General features: G+C 40.2%; 1 protein-coding gene across 1 annotated transcript in view; it reads right to left on the bottom strand.

Annotated features, from left to right (window-relative positions):
* Positions 1–5,993: 5,993 nt before the first annotated feature.
* Positions 5,994–19,914, bottom strand: part of mlphb (melanophilin b) — a gene marked incomplete at its 5' end in the record, with an annotated part of 37,519 nt that continues 23,598 nt past the window's right edge. Inside the window, 7 exons of the mRNA XM_079170515.1 lie at positions 5,994–6,573; positions 8,773–8,867; positions 9,385–9,433; positions 10,354–10,422; positions 10,527–10,676; positions 12,588–12,878; positions 14,534–14,617. Of these exons, the coding sequence (XP_079026641.1) occupies positions 6,547–6,573; positions 8,773–8,867; positions 9,385–9,433; positions 10,354–10,422; positions 10,527–10,676; positions 12,588–12,878; positions 14,534–14,617 (765 nt within the window). The 3' untranslated portion in view covers positions 5,994–6,546. The remainder of the gene's footprint in view (positions 6,574–8,772; positions 8,868–9,384; positions 9,434–10,353; positions 10,423–10,526; positions 10,677–12,587; positions 12,879–14,533; positions 14,618–19,914) is intronic.

The following is a 19,914-nucleotide window of genomic DNA, read 5'->3' as shown; positions in this document are numbered from 1 at the left end:
GTGGTTTGTGTCAGACCTTACAAGAACTGGCAAATTAGCATCAGATACATAGACAGCTAATACTTTATGTCTTGTCTTTGCAGAGCCTAAAGGGTTAACAACTTCAAAAGCATCCTGGTATAGTACTAGCTTGAAGCATGATGGATTTTGACCAAAAAAATCATTGGATTTGAATGTCTGACCATCACTAATGTCACTTAGAACATCTGACTCTGAGGGAGACTCAGTTGAGTGCTCTCCTGACATACAGTTCTTCCACAGATCAGATTCCAACAAACATTTTAGAGTCTCTTTGACAGGCACATAATATGCAAACCTATCAGTCCTGTTCTCATCTCGTCCTAAAAACATTTTCTTAGGCTCCACATAGTTGAACCCTTTTTTGAACGACTGAGCTCTTGAGTAAGCTGTCCTCATTGGCCCTCTATGACATGCAGAGAAAAGATCAAATCCCCTGACAGACTCACAAACTTTGGTGATGTCCTCATCTGACAATGGTGTGCCATTTGTAAGCAGTGAAGTTAGTTTAGTTAAAGTATATGTGTATATGTATATGTATACCCAACTCATGTATGTTTGCATCTCCTCAACAATGTTCTTTATGGTCGAAGCAGGTAGTAGAAACTGTCCCTGCAATTTCAAGTAGAATAAACAGGCGTTTCTGAGAAAAAGATCACTGAAGTTTTCAGAAATATCCATATCACCTTCATCTGTGCCTGTCTCTGTAGCATTATCTGACTCATGTACGTGAGGGCCACAGTCATGTGATTCATTTGGAACAGCTGATGACTAAGGAGAAGCAGATTGTCTGTACATGTCACTAATACTGCTGTCTGCTAAATCTTTGTGTTTCCGTGACATGTGGGCGGTAAATGAAGATCTGACCGTGAAAACATTTTTGCATCCACTCACTGGACAACTCACGGCGCGTCCTTCCACAAGATGCTCCTTCAAATGAGCTACTAGCTGTTTTGTGTCTGGACACGTGCGTTCACATAACGCCATAGCGCATTTGTAAGCGGTAACGTTAACAGCCGTCCCAACAGTAACGTTAGCTGTAGCTGATTCGTTAACGTTATGCCTCCGGTAGAAATGAGCCTTAAACGCTCCATATCTAACAAATGTCTGCTTGCAACCGGCTTCAAAGCACTTAAATAAACAACGTGGTTCATTTCGATGAAGTTTGCAATGAAGCACATAACCCCTCGATGTTATAACTGACTTGCCACAGAAATTACAATGAAACATTTTCTTAGCCAACCTTTGATAAAGTAAGCTAGCTAATGTTCAACACAGAAACCCATAACCCACGTTATAACCCCATTAGAAAAGCTGGTGTCGGTGACAACAGACATCAACTGACGGGCCGGCATGCAGGTTTCATTGCGCAATGCAAACGTGACCCAAACTTCCCAAAATTTGGTGATTAGTACTAATGTAATAGGATTGATTTAAGAGTTGATTTTTTTTATCTTACATAACTGATCATTTGTATAAATATGGGACAGAGTTCATGATTTGTTCAAAAATGTTACAAAGGTAGTGGTTAGTACAAATGAGACATGATTTTAATTGTGACAGCAAATGATTTCCTAACATTTTTTGGAAATGATAATTTGTACAAAAATGTTGTGTGATTTTGAACAAATTACACAATCGTTGTTAATTATTGTGAGGAATAATTAACATTGACATGTGATCAGACAGTCACTTCACATATATTATTATTATTAAAAGGTGATCTGTGCAACTTTGTTATTCAGGAAGTTTGTATCAAACAAGTAGCCCTTCGTACTACTCAGTACCCTTGAAGTAGCTCTTAGTTTCAAAAAGGTTGGTGACCCCTGGGTTTAGGGCATATTTCCAAGAGGATCTTTTGTACTTCCCATCACGTAACACATACCTACCTAATTTCATACAGCTAGGTCAGGGGTCGGCAATCTGCGGCTCCAGAGTTTTCAAATTCCTCCGTTTTCGGTGCTTTGAAAACTCCGGTGTAGATGTGCTTCACATCCTATTACGCCGCTGTCAAGTGCCTTTCCCTGCAGGTGGCAATCATGATTTGCAGACCCCCGCCCTCGGTAAACTATCAATGGATAAATCCCCAACAAGAAGTCACAGAGGAAAATAGAGAGTTTAATTCTGCGAGGACATATTCGCTTTCACTACCAACGATGCTGGCTTACCTGTATGCTTGAAATGTGCAAAAAATGTAATGTTGAAAGACGCTTCTAGAACAAGCACACAGTATTTACTGAAAAGTATCAGGCTGGAGATGAGCTCTCTTCATAAGAGTTTGATATTGTTATAACAGGTAAAATAGCAATACAATGTCAAGAATTCTTGTTCTATATTTTCATAAATACAACATACTTTTGCTGCTCCAGACAAATTTTATTTGGTGGAAAATAGGGCAAAATGGTTCTTTGGATGGTAAAGGTTACCCTATCACTAAGGCTGAGCCTGACCACCCTACGGAGGAAACTCATTTCGGCCACTTGTAGCCGCGATCTTGTTCTTTCATCACGACCCAGAGTTCGTGACCATAGGTGAGGGTCGGAACGTAGACCGACCGGTAAATTGAGAGCTTGCCTTCCGGCTCAGCTCCCTCTTCACCAAGACGGTCCAATGCAGCGCCTGCTTTACTGCTGCAGCCGCACCAATCTGCCTGTCGATCTCCTGCTCCATCTTACCCTCAGTCGTGAACAAGACCCTGAGATACTTGAATCCACTGGTTTCCGGCAGAGCACCATGGCCTCAGAGTTGGAGGTGCTAACTCTCAATCCCGCCGCTTCGCACTCGGCTGCAAACCGCCCCAGAGAGTGCTGGAGGTCACGATCCAAAGAGCCCCAACAGGACCACATCATCTGCAAACAGCAGAGAGGCGATCCCGAGACCCCCGAACCTGACGTTCTCCACCCCCTGGCTGCGCCTAGATATCCTGTCCGTGAAAGTCACGAACAGGACCGGTGACAAGGGGCAGGATACGAAGACAGCTCCTACTTAAGTTGTACAGAGACCGGATGGCCCATTGCAACGGGTCCGGCACCCCATACTCCCGCATCACCCCCCACAAAGAACCCAGAGGGACCCGGTCGAAAGCCTTCTCCAAGTCCACAAATCACATGTAGACTGGTTGGGCAAACTCCCGGGACCCCTCCAGTAGTCTTGCGAGGGTAAAGAGCTGGTCCATTGTTACAGGGCAATTCGCACTGCTCCTCTTGAATTCGAGCTTCGACAAACGGTCGGAGCCTCCTTTCCAGCACCCTGGCATAAGCCTTCCCCGGGAGGCTGAGTAGTGTGATACCCCGATAGTTTGAGCACATTCTCCGGTCCCCCTTTTTTGAAAATGGGAACCACTTCCCCGGTCTGCCAGTCAATGGGCACTGATCCCGAACTCCATGCCACATTGAAGAGGCGTGTCAGCCAAGACAGCCCAACAGTGTCCAGCGCCTTCAGCATCTCAGGGCGGATCTCATCCACCCCCGTCGCCTTGCCACCAAGGAGCTTTTTGACTACCTTAGTGGCCTCCGCCAGGGATATGGGTGCGCCCCCCAACCCTCCAAAATCTTTAGGCACTGCCTCCTCTCCAGGGGATATGTTGGTTGGGTTTAGGAGTTCCTCAAAGTGCTCTTTCCACCACCCGACGATGTCCCCCGTCCGGGTCAACAGTCCCCCCTTTCCCGCTGAGAACAGCCTAGGGTAAGCCCTGCTTTCCCTTCCTCAGCCGTTGGATGGTTTGCCAGAACCTCCTTTAGGCCAACCAAAAGTCCTTCTCCATGGCCTCCCTGAAGTCCTCCCATACCCGAGTTTTAGCATCCGCAACCACTGCAGCTGCAGCCCGTCTGGCCTCCCGGTACCTCTCAACTGCTTCAGGAGACCCCTGAGCCAACCAGCCAACATTTATTTTTTAGAGATAATATTTGCAGAAGTTGCAGAGTTGGCTTTTAGATATATTATTGTGTATTTCTGTAATCAGTTCAATAGTTTGTATATTTAACAGTGATAAACTGAATTTTGTACGAATAATAAATGCAAGAAATATGGGGCAGGCTGTTGTAATAATACATTTTACCTCCATAAGCAGCGCAATGCTCCGTATATTTAACAGTAACCAAATGTATTTTCTAAAAGTAATGAATGCAAAAATCACGGTATGGATTTGTGTTCATGTTACGGTGTATTTCCGTTTTCAATACAATGTTTAGTACATTTAACAGTGACAAACTGAATTTTTTAGGAATAATAATTCCAATAAATACGAGGCTGGCTGTTAAATGTACAATGCGTTTGACCTCTATTGGTCTATATGGTCTCTTACTGTTGTGATTTAACAGTTTTTCACTTTAAAATTCACTGACTTTTCTTACAGTGACGATATGATCTTTTTCAGACGGTGAATCTTCTGTCAATGCAGTTCACATTTCTGCACAGTAGGTGGTGCTCTGTTCGTAATGGCGGCAAGCGCTGTTTTTGCTAACAACTCAGTTTTTCTGTTGATGTTTCATATTTCCTGTCTACTCGAGGATTTTCATCGGAGCAAACGTTTTCATAAACCAAAATGATTATAGTCATGTTGTGGGTATGAATATGCTGTTTATTTACTATTTAAAATGGCCTCTCTGGAATTTCCTGAAAGATCAAGGACCTTGATAGCATTAGGCGAGTGCACACTGATGCAACTCTCCCTGTGGATTCAAGGAACCATCAGGGCTGTTATATCGAGGCATGACCACCACTGACTAAAATAAAAAAATATCTTTTATAATACTTTATATGTATTTTATAAATCTTTCAGGGCATGGGCAACATTTGACATGCTTTTGTGTCTCTTCTTTGGTGTATCACTGTAATGTCTGTTGGCTGTGTATTATTTGATGTGGATTGCAGCTGTGTGCAGAACTATTGCCCAAGACATAAAGTATATCTTATCTTGTCTTATCTTAAGAGCAACGGACCAAGCAAGTATAAAAGCGGTCGGGCAGCTGCCAACATTTCATCAACAAGAAGAGGCTGATTCGAGAAAAAGAATGCAGTTCTGTTACGGGAAGAGGTGTCAAAGACGACACAAATGTACCAGAGAACTGCTGTTTGATGTCCCATCTTTAAAAAGAAGAAAAAAAAGATAAAATGACGGTGTCAGTTTAGTTTGTAAATAATTTAATAAGACAAATGAGGGAAAAAAAACAATGTCACTGCATAATTAGAGTTACACATATATTTAAAGTGATGTTTTAACTAAAAAAACAAAGTAAAACTGAATTTGACTTTTTAAATGTACAGATGGGTGACTAATTCAAGGAGATATGAATCATGTCATTGTCATTGACCCTTTGTAACCTGCATGGAAACATCTGCATCTGTGTGTTTCTCCACTCTTTCATTAAGGGGTTTCCTTTAGGTTATCACCCGTCTGTATGTGCAAACAGTTCATGGAAATTCCTTTATCACATATGACAAAATTGAACATGAACCATTATAATGTAAATTCCTGTTAAACTTGGTGAGAAAATGAATTGTTCATGTTTCTGTTTGCCTTGTGTAATTGCAAATCAGACAGTCAACATTAAATCCAGCCTGTTCTCACTCCCAACATCATCAAAATCACACAATAATACGAACAACTAACTGATCGATGCAGCGGTAGACTACTGTGTTCTACAAGGAAAATGACTGTTTTAGTTAATGGAGTCTGGTGGCTTTGAAGAGACATTGATAGCGGCTTCAGTTTGTGTTGGTCTCACAGCAAGGTCAAATATTATATATTTATATATAATATAACTGATGTTGAGTTGTTTAACGTTCACTTCACTTTAAATAATCCAAACAATCCCTTGAATATAAAATGACGATATGATTATGTAGACATAGTAAAAAGTCTTTAAAGCTCTCATTGGCAAAAATATGAAAGAAATTTTAACAAATTCACACATTTATTATAATTGCCATTTCGATATTGTGCCATAATACACACAATACACATCAATGTCTATATTTGTTTTATTCATACATCACTATTTAACTAACTCATTTTATATAAGACAGGCCTGTGATATTGTAATGATAGTAGCCTAGCAACTTAAAATGTAAAAATATTTCTAACTGATTTGTAGTTTGTTATTGCACAGGTTTTAGACAGGCTGCAAATATCACAATTTTAGATGTTGCTTTAATCTGGAAACGTTTTCATTTCTAGTCTACTGTGTGAACATTGGAAACAATAACTAGATTTCAGATTAAAACAGGAAAAAAACAGTTGAGTACATTAACTTGCATGTTATTGTATGCAAATCATCAAGTACACCCTACGATGCAGGTCTAGCAACATTAGTGCATATCATGTGTGTATTTCCATTAAATATAGTATGGTACCTATCCCAGTAAAATAGCACAACAATATCACAGGGAAAGAGTTTCAAATATAAATGTAAGCACTCCCATCCCAGTCGACAGTCTCTGATGTTTAAATAGGAATCTCAGCTTAATTTCAGTCCGTTACGAACTGTTACAACAACAAACGTGGTCACATAATGCTCAGCCTCCTCCTCATGAGTCCTGCGTCATTACTGGTTTCTGCAATCAGAGAGAGACAGACAGAAACAAACGATGATTGGCTGTAATTAGTAATTAGATAATGAATCATTTCATGCTCTGATTGGGTTAACTGATTCATTGTTAGCCATGAAATCATTCATAGCAACTGAGACACAAACATGAATACAACAGGAAGTACGACGTCTTTAACGTCCGTTTCTGGCCAACATAAACCTTTTGATGACTTATGAATCATCATGTTGTGAGTGATTACTGCAGGCTGAAGAAAAGAAACTAACAACGTATTTAAATTAAAGGGGAAATCAATCCCCATGCATTGTTTCCTCTTAAAGTATCACAAGTGTGTAGAGAAGTCTAAGCAAATAGTGGTAATCAAAGGCAAACGAAAGCTCTTGTTTTACTGTGATCTACAGCTTCGTCCTGGACTGCTGGAGACTGGACCACAGCTTGTTTTTTTTGCATATTGAACGCACACTAATACATGTTTAAGCATTGCAAAAAGTGTCTCATTCATAGTTAAAGAAGATTTCTTTGTTTTAACAGGATACACCTGAGAAGCATATTGCATGGCTGTCTTTTAAATCTTGATCATTAACTTTAAGTGCTTTCCAGAAATCTTGGCAGTCAAAGCAAGTGTTTTAAATTCTCATAATAGATCACAGTAAACAGGCATATACTTTTCATAACCAGTGTTTCTTTCGCTAATCTAATCAAACCTTTTGATGGCTCTAAGTTCTTTTGGCAGGATCCATGAACTACTGTATTCAAATTCAGGCCAAACTAAAGACATGTGTAAATAAACACATTGTTTAATACCAGAAAAAGATACGGTCTTTGTCTAGTATGAGAAATTAAGAAAATGAAACAATTTAATATTAGCTGAATTGAATAACTGAATAAAGTTAATTGGGACATTAATCATACCAATAATGCAAGAATTCGATATAATTGTTATATTTGATTAAAAAAGAAGAAGCAAAAATAAAAGGAAATACAATTATTTAAAACCATCACAAAGCCTGATTGGAAATCAACCACCAGATGATCCACCAGTAGAAGTTAAAGCCCAGTGAAGAGTTCCTTTCCAAGATTAGATCCATTTGGAGGAAAAAGAAATCTGAGGAAATGGTGTGACATTTTTTATAAATCCACCACTCTTATGTCACACTGTTAAATGTAAGGCTACAGCTAGCCTAGCTAGGTCAAAAGGTGGGGCGGGGGTACTATGTCTTGGCTGGAGCAGTGACTTCAGGACTACCAAATGTGTTAATGTGGATTTTTTTAAACTTTTAGATAGAGCCAGGCTAGCGGTTTCCCTTTCCAGGGGGACTGTCCATTGTTGTGACGGCCCATTGTTCCGAAACCCAACAGTCCAAAAATATTGCATTGGACCAAAAGCCTGTTTGTCCGACAGCCCAGAAAACAAATAGCCATTGCTCCGAAGGCTTATTGCTTTGAAAATACACACTCTCCCTGCAACAATTAGAACCACGTGGCTAATTATTTTGCAGACCGTCCAGAATTCTTTTTCATACTATTGCGAAGGTATGACCCGCCTTACTCTGCCTCTGATTGGCAAGTACTCCTTGCCTTTGTTGGTTAGGTTGGTTGGGTTGGTTCGGTTTAAGATTGAGGAGTGACATTAGTTAAGGTAAGGGTAAGAATATCAGGGAAAACCAATCAGAGACAGAGTAATCAGGTAAAGAAGTCAGGTAATGTCTTACCATAGTGGTCAAAATATATTGCACTCTGGAAGGTCAGATGAGTCATTCTACACAATAATTAGCCATGTGCTTCTGTTTGATGCAGAGAGAGAAAGTATTTTCTAAACAATGGGCCTTCAGAGAAATTAGCTTTTGTTTTTTTCAAGATAACGGGTTGTTGGACAAATGGGCTTTCGGTCCAATGGGATATTTTTCAGACTATTGGGGTTTCAAAACAATGTTATGGCACCATTTCCAGGCTTTATGCTAAGCTAAGCTCTCTGACTCGGCTATCAGTCTTCTAATCTAACTCTCAGCAATAAAGTGTATTCCCCAAAATGTCTGACTTCTTTACATTGACCGTTCAACATCTTCAAAACAGACAATCCAGATTATTTAATTTTGTTGTTGTTGCCATAAATACTTTTTTCACAGACTTTTTTTCTCAAATGGTGCTATATGATGTTGGAACTGAACTCTTCAATGCACCCCGTGCCGTACAGTGGGGTCATACCGCACAGGTGGCCTTGGTCTTGGGCTTAGCCACTGGGTTCCTCTGTGTCAGGGAGCCCCTGTAGAAGGAGTTTCTCACAAACTTGTCCACCCGGCCTGCAAACATACAGCAGCTGCATTGTACATCCATGTTCTACTGGCTGGCTTTTTTTAAACTTAGTACAGTAATGAAGTCAGATTGTGGTTTCCTATTTCATTTTGTTACGAACCTAAAATTGTAAAATTACAGATGGAGACTAGTTATGACATTATTGGTAAAGTGAATTAGAAGCATTCAGTCTTCTCTCAACAACAAATCTTGAGTCCAAATTGTCCCAGTAGATGTTCCCAGTGGCAAACACCTACTGGAAGGTTAACAAACGTATCGCATAACCACTATTCTGCCTTGAAACATTCTTCCATTTGTAGCTTAAGGCCTGTGGGAATCCTGCCTGTAGAGAATTTGAGTATCTGACATACAGCTGGGAATGAATGCTGTAGTGCAATAGGACGCAGTGTTCCACAGCTCACAAAAGAGATCATCATGTGTTCCAAGTTTAACAAGGTTAAGATGTTCTGAGTCAGGCGGAAGGCTCTGGGGATCACGCTCAAGTGTAGCAGTGTCGGTTCTTACTTGTGGGAAAGTTGTAGGAGAGTCTTCTTGCTTGGATCGGGATTGCAGACTAGAAGCCACCAAAGACGAAATCAAAAAGAAAAGAAAAAAAATGGAATGTGGGAAATATATGGCCTATCAGCCATTTTGGCACCTTTGAGGGTAGAAATATTTATCAGAGACAGACCTGCTGAGGGGATAGAAATTATGTTATTGGTTGATTTGAATCCAAGAGTGCGGGGCCACAGAAGTAGGAGTCATATTCAAGACCATCAAGTCCAGTAAAAATGTACTGTGTAAGTACCACGCCATTTCCTAACTCATCACTTCCCTTTACAGAACACGCAAATTATTATATTTGACTAGGGTTCTTCTCTAATAAGTCAAAAGCTACTTTAATCAAGATATAGAAAACAAAAAAGATAGAAGTGCAGAGATACAATAAATACAAAATAAAAAAACATAAGAATAAGATTCACATTAAGTGAAGATAATGTAGCAGTGATGGCAAAAACGGCAAAACACTACAAATGAATGTGACTCGAGTTAAAACAAATCCACACTGGGATTGAACACTAGATGTAAAAGAAAGAACCACTCCAAACTATTTTTATCAGCGATCTTGACCAGTTTGCATTCATGGATAATGCAAAAATGTGTTAAATTGTTAATGTCAGATATGCAGGCCTACTAATTAAATGCATATGTTACTGCTTAAAATGAGATTACACTTCATCGTAATTGCACAGAGTGTAGGTTCTTTGAATTTGAGTTTCAACTCCCAATGAGTGCTGAGCTTGATTTACTAGCAAGTCATCTGAGGCAATTTGCTTCTGGCTCATCTTAAACGAGCCTATAAAGTCAACCAGTTGGAATAAAAATTGCCTTCAGAACAATATCATAAGTATTTTACACCATCAGACATGTTCATATTAACCTGCTCTGACTCTAAAACTCTGGCAAACACTCAAATGAAATACATGTCTTTACCTTTCTTCTTTTATCCACTGGCATACCAGCAGCATTCAGGGCAGCGATCCTGTTCTCTATGTAAGAGACCTTGGGAACAAAAAGAGAGACAGGGAATCTGCACACTTTTCTGTCTCTTCAAAACAGATCTAATGTGCCAACTAAGCTTAACTCAGCTTCTGGTTTTAGCTTACCTCACTCTGGGCGTTCTGGACGTTGGCAGCTGCTTGAGCTACCTTGTCCTCCAGCTCAACCAGTAAGGCCGTTGAGCCTTTGAATCCTGCCTTTGAGCCCTCCTCTAGGGGGTGCCACTTCCTCTCCAGGCTGTCTGTTGAGTGGTTTGTCTTCAAGACAAATGTGAGGAAATAAACAAAAATATATATGAATGAGTAATTCACATCAAAACGTCATCAAGCTGTTTTTGTTGTGTGGGTGGTTGGGCATTTAATCCCTTCATTAAATAACAGTAGAGTGATGGCAGAAGGACATGCAACAAAGTGTCCTGGCTGACTCAGGGTCAGTGCTTATACCTTGTTGGCCACCAGCGAACCCTGACCAAACTCTTTTTAAACATAACATCATATAACATCAAAACTATTGAATTTAAGCCATTTATTTAGACCTGAAATGTTTTTAAAGTGAAAATGATTTGGGTTAAGAAAAAGATTATTGGCTAATCTCAATCAATCTCTTTTTTTCCTGAAAATGTTTGTTTAGAATTGACTAAAAATTGTAAATGTGTGCTTTCTGTATATGTATACCTTAACAGACATTTAGTTGCCTGGACGTACCAAAACCACAACAGTTTAGAAAACAGTCCTGTGATCCATTTTTGTAGCTTTCATTTTTAACAGTTTAGAAAAAACCCGACAAATAATGTGGTCCTGTTGTGGTCCTGTTCAGAAGCACGCTTTTTGGAAGGTAATGACACACAACCTACTGTGTTGTTTTGGGTGGAGGTCTAGTTATGGAGCAATTGGTGGATGAAAAGTCCAAAGTAGCCTCATCTGAAAGGACGAATTTCCAAATCAGCCGTATCATATAATGGTCTTGGTATTTACTATATAAATACTTTTTTCACAGACTTTTTTTCTCAAATGGTGCTATATGATGTTGGGACTGAACTCTTCAATGCACCCCGTGCCGTACAGTGGGGTCATACCGCACAGGTGGCCTTGGTCTTGGGCTTAGCCACTGGGTTCCTCTGTGTCAGGGAGCCCCTGTAGAAGGAGTTTCTCATAAACTTGTCCACCCGGCCTGCAAACATACAGCAGCTGCATTGTACATCCATGTTCTACTGGCTGGCTTTTTAAAAACTTAGTACAGTTATGAAGTCAGATTGTGGTTTCCTATTTCATTTTGTTACGAACCTAAAATTGTAAAATTACAGATGGAGACTAGTTATGACATTATTGGGAAAGTGAATTAGAAGCATTCAGTCTTCTCTCAACAACAGTTCTAGAGTCTACATTGCCCTAGTAGATGTTCCCAGTGGCAAAAACCTACTGGAAGGTTAACAAACGTATTGCAACCATATATAGTACAATATGCCTGCATGTAGATAATGGTCTTGGTATTTACTATATAAACAGCATCTCCCAGAAGCACCATATGCTGTAGTGGCAAGTTTGACTATAGTCAATGAAGCACAAAAAGTTGTGGTTTGATGATAAGCAGAACAGAAGAGCTGACCTTTGCTCCCTTCAGTCAAACTGGAAGCAAGACAGCCGTGCTGCAAAACTATCACAAGTTCATCAGGTCATAACTGAGTGTTCTCCTGCTTGTGCGCGCTAGTGTTATGTGATACTTTCAATCCTTAAGAGAGGGCATGCAGTTTGAACAGGCCTATAGTACAGTGATGTTAATAACACAATGTCATTACACACCAGAGTACTGTTAACTTTTAAGGGAAAGAAATGCCAGAAAGAAATGTTCAGGCAGCTTAGCACAGCAGCTAAGAAAGAGTTATTTTACTATAGTCTATTCTGTGTTTCAGTTGCAAAGGAAAAATAAATGCTACGGCCGAGTGACTTGATTTATGACTAGTGTGTGCTTCAAATGGATTCCTGCAGAGGTGGTATGGAATTTCATGAGCCAGGCTCTTTTCCTTCGAGTTTGGAACAGAATGTGCAACAATCCAGATGTGCAGTATGTATGTTTCTGATGAACTTTCTGGCATCAAATGCTTGTGTTGTGAATACAAAATCTTATTTTTTCTGCTGATGTTTTGCTCATTAAATCTGCCACAGCTGTACCTTCTGAGACTCAGTCAGCTGAGGCAGCTCCTCCTCAAATCTGCAGAGAATGATGCTTGTCTGGGATGTGGGTCTAGTCGGTATTCTGGATGGCTTGGCCTCCCCCTCTGGGCTCCTCCATGCTGGGACCTCTTGGGAGGAGGGCTCGTCCTCGTCAGACGTTAGACCGTGGTCACTGATGTTGTCCGTCATCTCGTGCAGCTTCTGTCTCAGTTGCTGCTCCTCTAAGTCCACTTCCTCATACTGAGGAAGAGGAGAGGAGCTGTTTGGAGTCGGAGGAGCCTGGCTGGTCTGCAGGAACACAGCAGAGAATATGTGTTTGATTTAGAATGCATTGCTTGAGTGAAAGCAGTTGGTGCTTTAGCCCGTTCGGAACGGAGCAATAACTTGGCAGGAAGTGCAGCGTAGTCGAGAATCGCTCATCGCTCATTGACTCCACGAAAGTGAAGAAAAGTTTGCTTACAACTGCGGCCTGTAAAGGCCCACTGCGGAGGACATACTCGGCTCCCCTGAGAGCCCTGATACCCCGCCCCCGCTTGCTTCTATAACAAAAAGATAATTAATATTGAACGAGCAGCATGTTTGAATTGCACTTAATTCGACAAAGCTTTCTCTTGGTTCCACAGCTATACACCCGCCAAGGGTGAAGTAAATCTGATGGACGGTTCTTGAGATATGCAAAGGACACACATACATTCATACAGACAGAAAGAGATGCCTTGCTATGTAAGTAGGTCATCAGCTGCGGAGGATGCAAACTTTTTGCCTGGGACATGTAGTTCCTGCTCATTCTTTCAGCATGAGCAGTTATTGCTTCAGCCCATGAACAAGCCTGCAATCTTAAACAGGAACTAGCAGGTCTAGAAGACGGATAGATGGGTCACACAGTACATGGATGCATGAAAGCGTGAGAACTCTCCTGTTCCTACACTCATCAGCTGGACATTAACAGACATGTTGCGTGCAGACTCTGCTCAGACAAAACCAGCCAAACATATGATATATGCTAATTGATCTAAGCTGTGCTATGCCACAAGAGAGAGTAAAGCATGAATCTCTCAAATATTGCTCTCATTTGAAGCCGAACAGCCACTAATTACCAGCCGAGCTTTGTTTACGGTTTGCTGTGTTTGTGGGTTGGATCATTCTCTGATTATATTGGTGTGGATTTCAGAGCCCACGGCACCACAACACCAAACCCACATGAGACCTCCGTGTTGATGAGAGGAGGATGAATATGAGGAGCTGTGTGCCTCTCTTTATCAAAGATTATAAAACAATCAGCTGCAAATGAAATGCCTCATTTTTAGGAGGGATCATTTGCTGAAAACAAAACAATCAAATGAATAAAATCACCGAGCAGACCAACACTAAATGGTTCCCTTGCACATAATTACATTTTCAAACAGGTAAGTGTACGCTACAGTCGAAGCCTCTGCACACGTATGGAAACGTGGCGGTCACTCAGGGTTCATTCCAGTAAAGTCTGAAAAGATGAAGGCCAAGCTCCAGTATATAATCTCCACCAGTCCCCACAGACTTTAATCATCATCAGCTGTGTGCGCAGCAAAGACCTGTGAATGCAGGAGGGTGCTGTCTGAGGAAAGACAGGACTTCATATGTTGCTCTGGAACATGAGGCCAGTCAAGTGTAAGGTTCATATTTCATGTGTAGTTTAATAAAACTGAATGTTTGCTGCTCACTTTATTGTTGGTATGTCACTTTCTACTTTTTGCAGCATGTAATGAGACCAACGAAGGACTAATCACAGTCCTTGTTGCTATGGTAATGTACACGCAAACATATTCTTGTTTTTTTCGATTTGAACTTTCATTCTCCTCCTCATCTAATTGCCAAAGCCTCCTTCTGCAACAGCTGGGCTGATGTTTGATGATGGTTCTTGATGATTACTTGGCAACTGTGATGTGATATTTGAATGGATTTACCTCATGGTATGTTGAGGTAACCTTGTGCTCCAAGTGGTTCAAGAGGGTCTCAATGGCTGACATGCGTCTGTTCAGGTCAGTGATCTGGAGGAAGACGGGGAGAGTCGGGGAGGCTACAGTCAGATGATGAAGACAAGATATGATGAAGAACGTCAGCCGGTAGTAGGATATCAGAGGCATAGAGGAATGATTGCATTAGAGAAGAAAGTTGGAGAACACAAGAAAAGTCACCACACATGTATTAATAGTCTCTTCAAAACAAGATTATAGAATACAGGATTCTGTTGAACTCACGCTCTGAGTAACAACGTGCCATATGATATCAATTTCCCTCAGACTGAACAAATCAAACATCATCAGAGTCTGAGCTCTGAGCCACATCCGCTCATCCCCAAATGTGAGTTCACTGTAATTGAGAGGGTCCGCTCTAAAATGACTTGGGCAAAGCCACAGCAGTCCAGATGCAGAGAGAGTAAATCTTGACTAAAGTCGGCTCATTAGGATAATGCAATGCATTGCATGATGCAATAACTGTCCCTGGGTTCAGAAACAGTCATCTTCAAATCAGGAAGTGAAGCAGACAGTCATGAGCCAAGTCATTGCCCTGGGTTGTTAAATTCTGCCTCTCATTCCTAAGATTCCCAAACCCAAACCAAGACCCCATAGATAAACATAACCTCATATAACCTAATCACAATGGTGCATTCAGAAGACCCTGTGTACATATCTGTATTGTAGAAGGACGTGTTCCATCAGGCGCCTGTGAGACAGCCGACTGAAAAAGACCATTGAAAGGCCTCGGAACACGGTTCGGAAGATTATGGCCACATGTGAAAAGTTTATTTGAGTTCTGAGTTTAGAGTCACAAGTCTGACTTTAATCTCAGAATTGTGCCTTTATTCTCAGAATTCTAAGGATTTTGATTCTTAATTTATTCTTAGAATTTTGACTCTAATAATTCTGAATTTATAATTAGAATTCAGACTTAATTCTCAGATTTTTTACTTTTAACTAAAAATTCTGACTTTAAATTTAGAACTTAAAATAAAATGTTGACATGCGCCCCAAACTCAAATAGATTTGTGACGTGGCCCTAGTACTCTTCTAACGCGGCAGAGCACTTAAGTCCAACATCTCCCGTAGGCCTTCAGATGGGTTGAGATCTGGATCTGGTCATTGAGCCCTGGTGCCGTGTAGGGAAGCCTCCGTTTCTCACCTCATTTATTCAAGTTTTGGAGACACTTTATAATAACCATCAGTTAACAAATATACTGTGTATAATATAATAAATTGATAGTCATTTAAAAGCATGTTAATAGTTATTTTACTGTTAATAATGAATGTATTAACAACATTATTGTTGCAACAATTAACAGTTATTATTAACAGTGCAATATTGTTAAGATTTTATATTTTGTGATTAGTTTCTACATAATTAGTTTAGAAATGATAAATTCTATCGAACAATAAAAACTACTTTTTAATAGTTTATTGTTGTACTCATTATAACATTTTATATACTACATCAAGTATTTGTTAATGATTACCAAATTAAACCTTAAAAAATAGTTTGTAACAATCTATAAACATTATTTGGATGGCTTTTATAAAGTTGCAGCAGATGATTATTGTTAAAAAGGTTAATGAATACTTAAAGTAAAGCATCTATAAAGATTATATCGATAAATGGACCAGAAACCAATTAATAACCAATGACAACATTTGAACCATCTATCTTAATATGTTTATAGATGGTTTATTCATGATTTAACAAAGCATTACAATAATCAGCTGCAACTTTATGAAAGCCATCCAAATAATGTTTATAGATGCTTTACAAACCATTTCTCTACAAATCATTTGGTAATCATGCACAAATTATTACTATAATATCTAAAATGTTAAAATGTGTGAAACAATAAACTGTTTAAAGAAATTATAGCATCCTTAGTAATGAGTAAACATGAATTATCATTTCATTGTTTGTTAACAGCAAAAATACCATTAACAAAAATTGTATTCACTCATTTTTAAAATTTAACTTGAATTTAACTTTAACTTTAACATGTAAAAACGTCTTGAGTGATCCCACTGTCTTATCCCACAAACAAACATAACCAAAGTGGATATGTCCCTTGATTTCAAGCGCTCCAAATCAGAATCGAACGGAGGGGAGGCGACATTCGTATGCAGGATGAGCAGCTGGTGTCTGAGGGATCCTGGTACTAAGCCAATGTGAAATACCACGACTGCTTTTGATGTCTGACAGTCACATGTTTGGACTGTCTGTTTTCTGCAGTATCCTGTTTGTGTCCCCCAGTCAGTGTGTTGGCCAGCTGTGAGACAAATTTGCCATGACACCACATATCGAAGGCGGAAATCATCACAAGGCCAGGTGGGACACCAGCTATCCTTAATAAAGAATACCGATTCGGATAGTCTGAGTCAAATGTTGTGGACATTTATCATACCATTCTTTTAGTTATAACTTGTATCGCTTAAACCTAAACATATGCAGACGAGGCCAACCAGACTCATTTAGAAGCTAATAATACATGTTGTCATATCGAAGGTATTTTAGCATTTCTGGCTTGCTGTAGTGTCATCCTGATCTCACCACTTAACCCTCTTCCCATGAAAATACAATAGTTTTCTCATCTCGGTTATTTCTCACAGGGAGGTTAAAAAGATTATTTTCCACCACATCAAACATCAATAATCAAAAATTAAAAAAGGGAAAATGATATCTATTTATTTCAGTTAGGGATATAGTGTGAAAAACCGCTGCAGTTCTTGTTCTTGGTGTCTGTCTGACGTAGCTGCAAAATCCGTTGATCTTCCTGCATCCAGTGACGTGACAGTGACGACGTTGGAGTAAGGAAGAGCTACAGATTGCCACCTCAGCATTATTAGCTGTGGGGCGCAATGGCAAAAAATACTTGTTTTCTTCGCTTGTATTGCAAAATAGTACATTTCTGAACACTGAAAATGGCATCCCAAAATATGATTGCAGAGGATGTTAAGGACAAGGATCATTACAGTGTAAATTTGACAGTGTTTTGGCTGGCCGTATTCAGCCAGAGAGAGGGTATGACTGGGGAGACCCTCTGGAATCTGAGCTGCAGAGAGCAAACACAGACTAATGGTTCCTTTGCTCAAAATGCCCACCGATGCGAACAGAAACAGAATCATTGTGCTGTAATGAATGTCAGCTGGGGCAGTTTTTATTTGATGCTGTAGCCGACGACAACAAACCGAGAGAGCGAACCCTGTGTGCCTTCCTGTGCATGAAAGTTATCCCCGTCACTGGGACAAAGGTAAACTGGAAAAAACAACCAAGACCAGCAGGGCAATTCAAGACATTTTTGTCATTGTAATTTGCTAATTTAATAGTCTGCCTCTGTAGAAGAGCCGCTGCAACTCCTCAGCTGCTGGCACGGCAGAGAGAGACAACGGGGAAAAATATTTTTACTTCCTTTTATCTTACTCAGTGAATTAAGGATTTATTTTGACCAAACCGGAGTAGCTGATTGTTGGAACAGTGGAAAGACGGATGTCTAGTTTGGTAAATGAGAGAAAAACTTGAATTCAGAAGGTGTGCGGTTGTATTTTTCTGTTTCAGTGGGAAAATATTTCCTTCATTGACATTTTGTGAGTGTATTTAGTTTATTTCTCAGACTGAAAGAGAGCTCGCCGCTGGCGTGCAATGCATCCTGGTACATGTAGGCACAGCTGGCATGGCTCCACCAGCAGGAGACTTCAGCTTTCTCCGTCAACACAGCACACACTGGAGAACTTATTTCTTCTTCAGTGGACTACATTTACCATCAGCACTGATTGAACATACCACATAAAATGTGTCAAATTTCCCCTTTAAGTTCCACAGCCGGTCTAAATCCAATCAAAGACACATGCGCCCAACAGTAGGGCACACGAGGACACGTGTAGACTCAGTGATTACTGACAGCAGTAACAAAAGTCAGCCAAACTAATGATGAACAAAGACTGTTTTTTATCTGCTCAGAACAGCAACAGTTGTGGTGATCCTTTTCAGGGACGGAGTTGTATATCACATAAATAGACACTGATGTAATGTATTTAACCTCCCTCTGATCTAGCAGCTGTCTGCCCTACGTCAACTCAACGTGTCAGCCCGATCAACTTGTGTGTGTGTGTGTGTATTAGAGGCTCAACATGTGCTGCTCCAAAGATCTGGAATATCACATGGAAAAGTAGCCCTGCTAGCTTTTGTCTTTCAGAAATGTGAATCCAAACCACAATTCATTATTGTACAGATCATATACGTGTTTTTGCCAAATCTGTCTCACAATCCAAACGGGGCATGATTAGATTATAGTTTTACGAGTTTTGTTTATGGCCTCATCTTGGCCTTTATTGCTCATTTTAGTAATGAAAAACAATTCCTTCCAACACAGCGTGTTGTAGTGAGTTCAGAGCTATATCATGCGGTCAAATGTAGCTAGTTTAATATATATATATATACATATATATATATATACATATACTGTATGTACTGTATATATACAAATCCAGTCAAGTCTACCACTTTGTCCACTTTTTAGTTTGATTCCCATGCTGGGGTAGTAATATATATTAAAAAAATGCCTCAAGATGATGATACAGATGTTCAGTTGGTCCCCTACCAACATGTCAAATAAAAGGTTTCCATGGTTTATCTTGGTCTAAAATGACTTTTAGACTGTGCCAAAGTCTTGCATGTTAAACTTTTATGATGAATCATTAAAAGCCATATGGATTGCATATACATCAGTAAAGTTAATTGATATAAGATAGAACATCTGTGCAGTGATAGGATTACATTGTGTGAGGAGGTTGAACATTGTGAACTATGATTGTCCCATTTCTGATTCCTAGTGTGTTTCGGTTGTGGCCGTTCCCCTGCAGGTTCCCTTGTGTTTAACCCTTCTCTGTGTCTCTAGCACTCCTGTATGTCTCTCTCTTCTCATTTCTCCGTATGTACATCCTCGATTCCTTTCCTCACCTCCTCTCCCCGCTTCTTAGTTCCTCCCACCGGAGATGCGAGCGGAAGAGACGAGGAAGAGACGCAAGGAGAGAGGAGTCGAGGCAGCAGGCATTTCAATTAAATATGACATGTGGCACATCTGCATCATCTGTCCTTTGTCACAGCTCTTCTATACGTCACCGGTGACAAAAACACTTCCGCAAAGGCTACACCTGTGCATCCTCGCTCATAAATCTGGCAAGCCTCCTCTCTCCCAGCTTCTCTAACCTCAAGATCCATTTTAGGAATTTATACATCCTGCAAGATGACACGCTGTGATTGATCTCCATGTCCCAGGCAGGAGGTCGGAGGAGACGAGGAGACGAAGAGATGAGGA

This window comes from Pholis gunnellus (assembly GCF_910591455.1).
Source record: "Pholis gunnellus genome assembly, chromosome: 12".
Taxonomy (NCBI): Eukaryota; Metazoa; Chordata; class Actinopteri; order Perciformes; family Pholidae; genus Pholis; species Pholis gunnellus.
The sequence above is the reverse complement of the archived record's forward strand: the minus strand, read 5'-3'. Positions and strand labels throughout refer to the sequence as shown.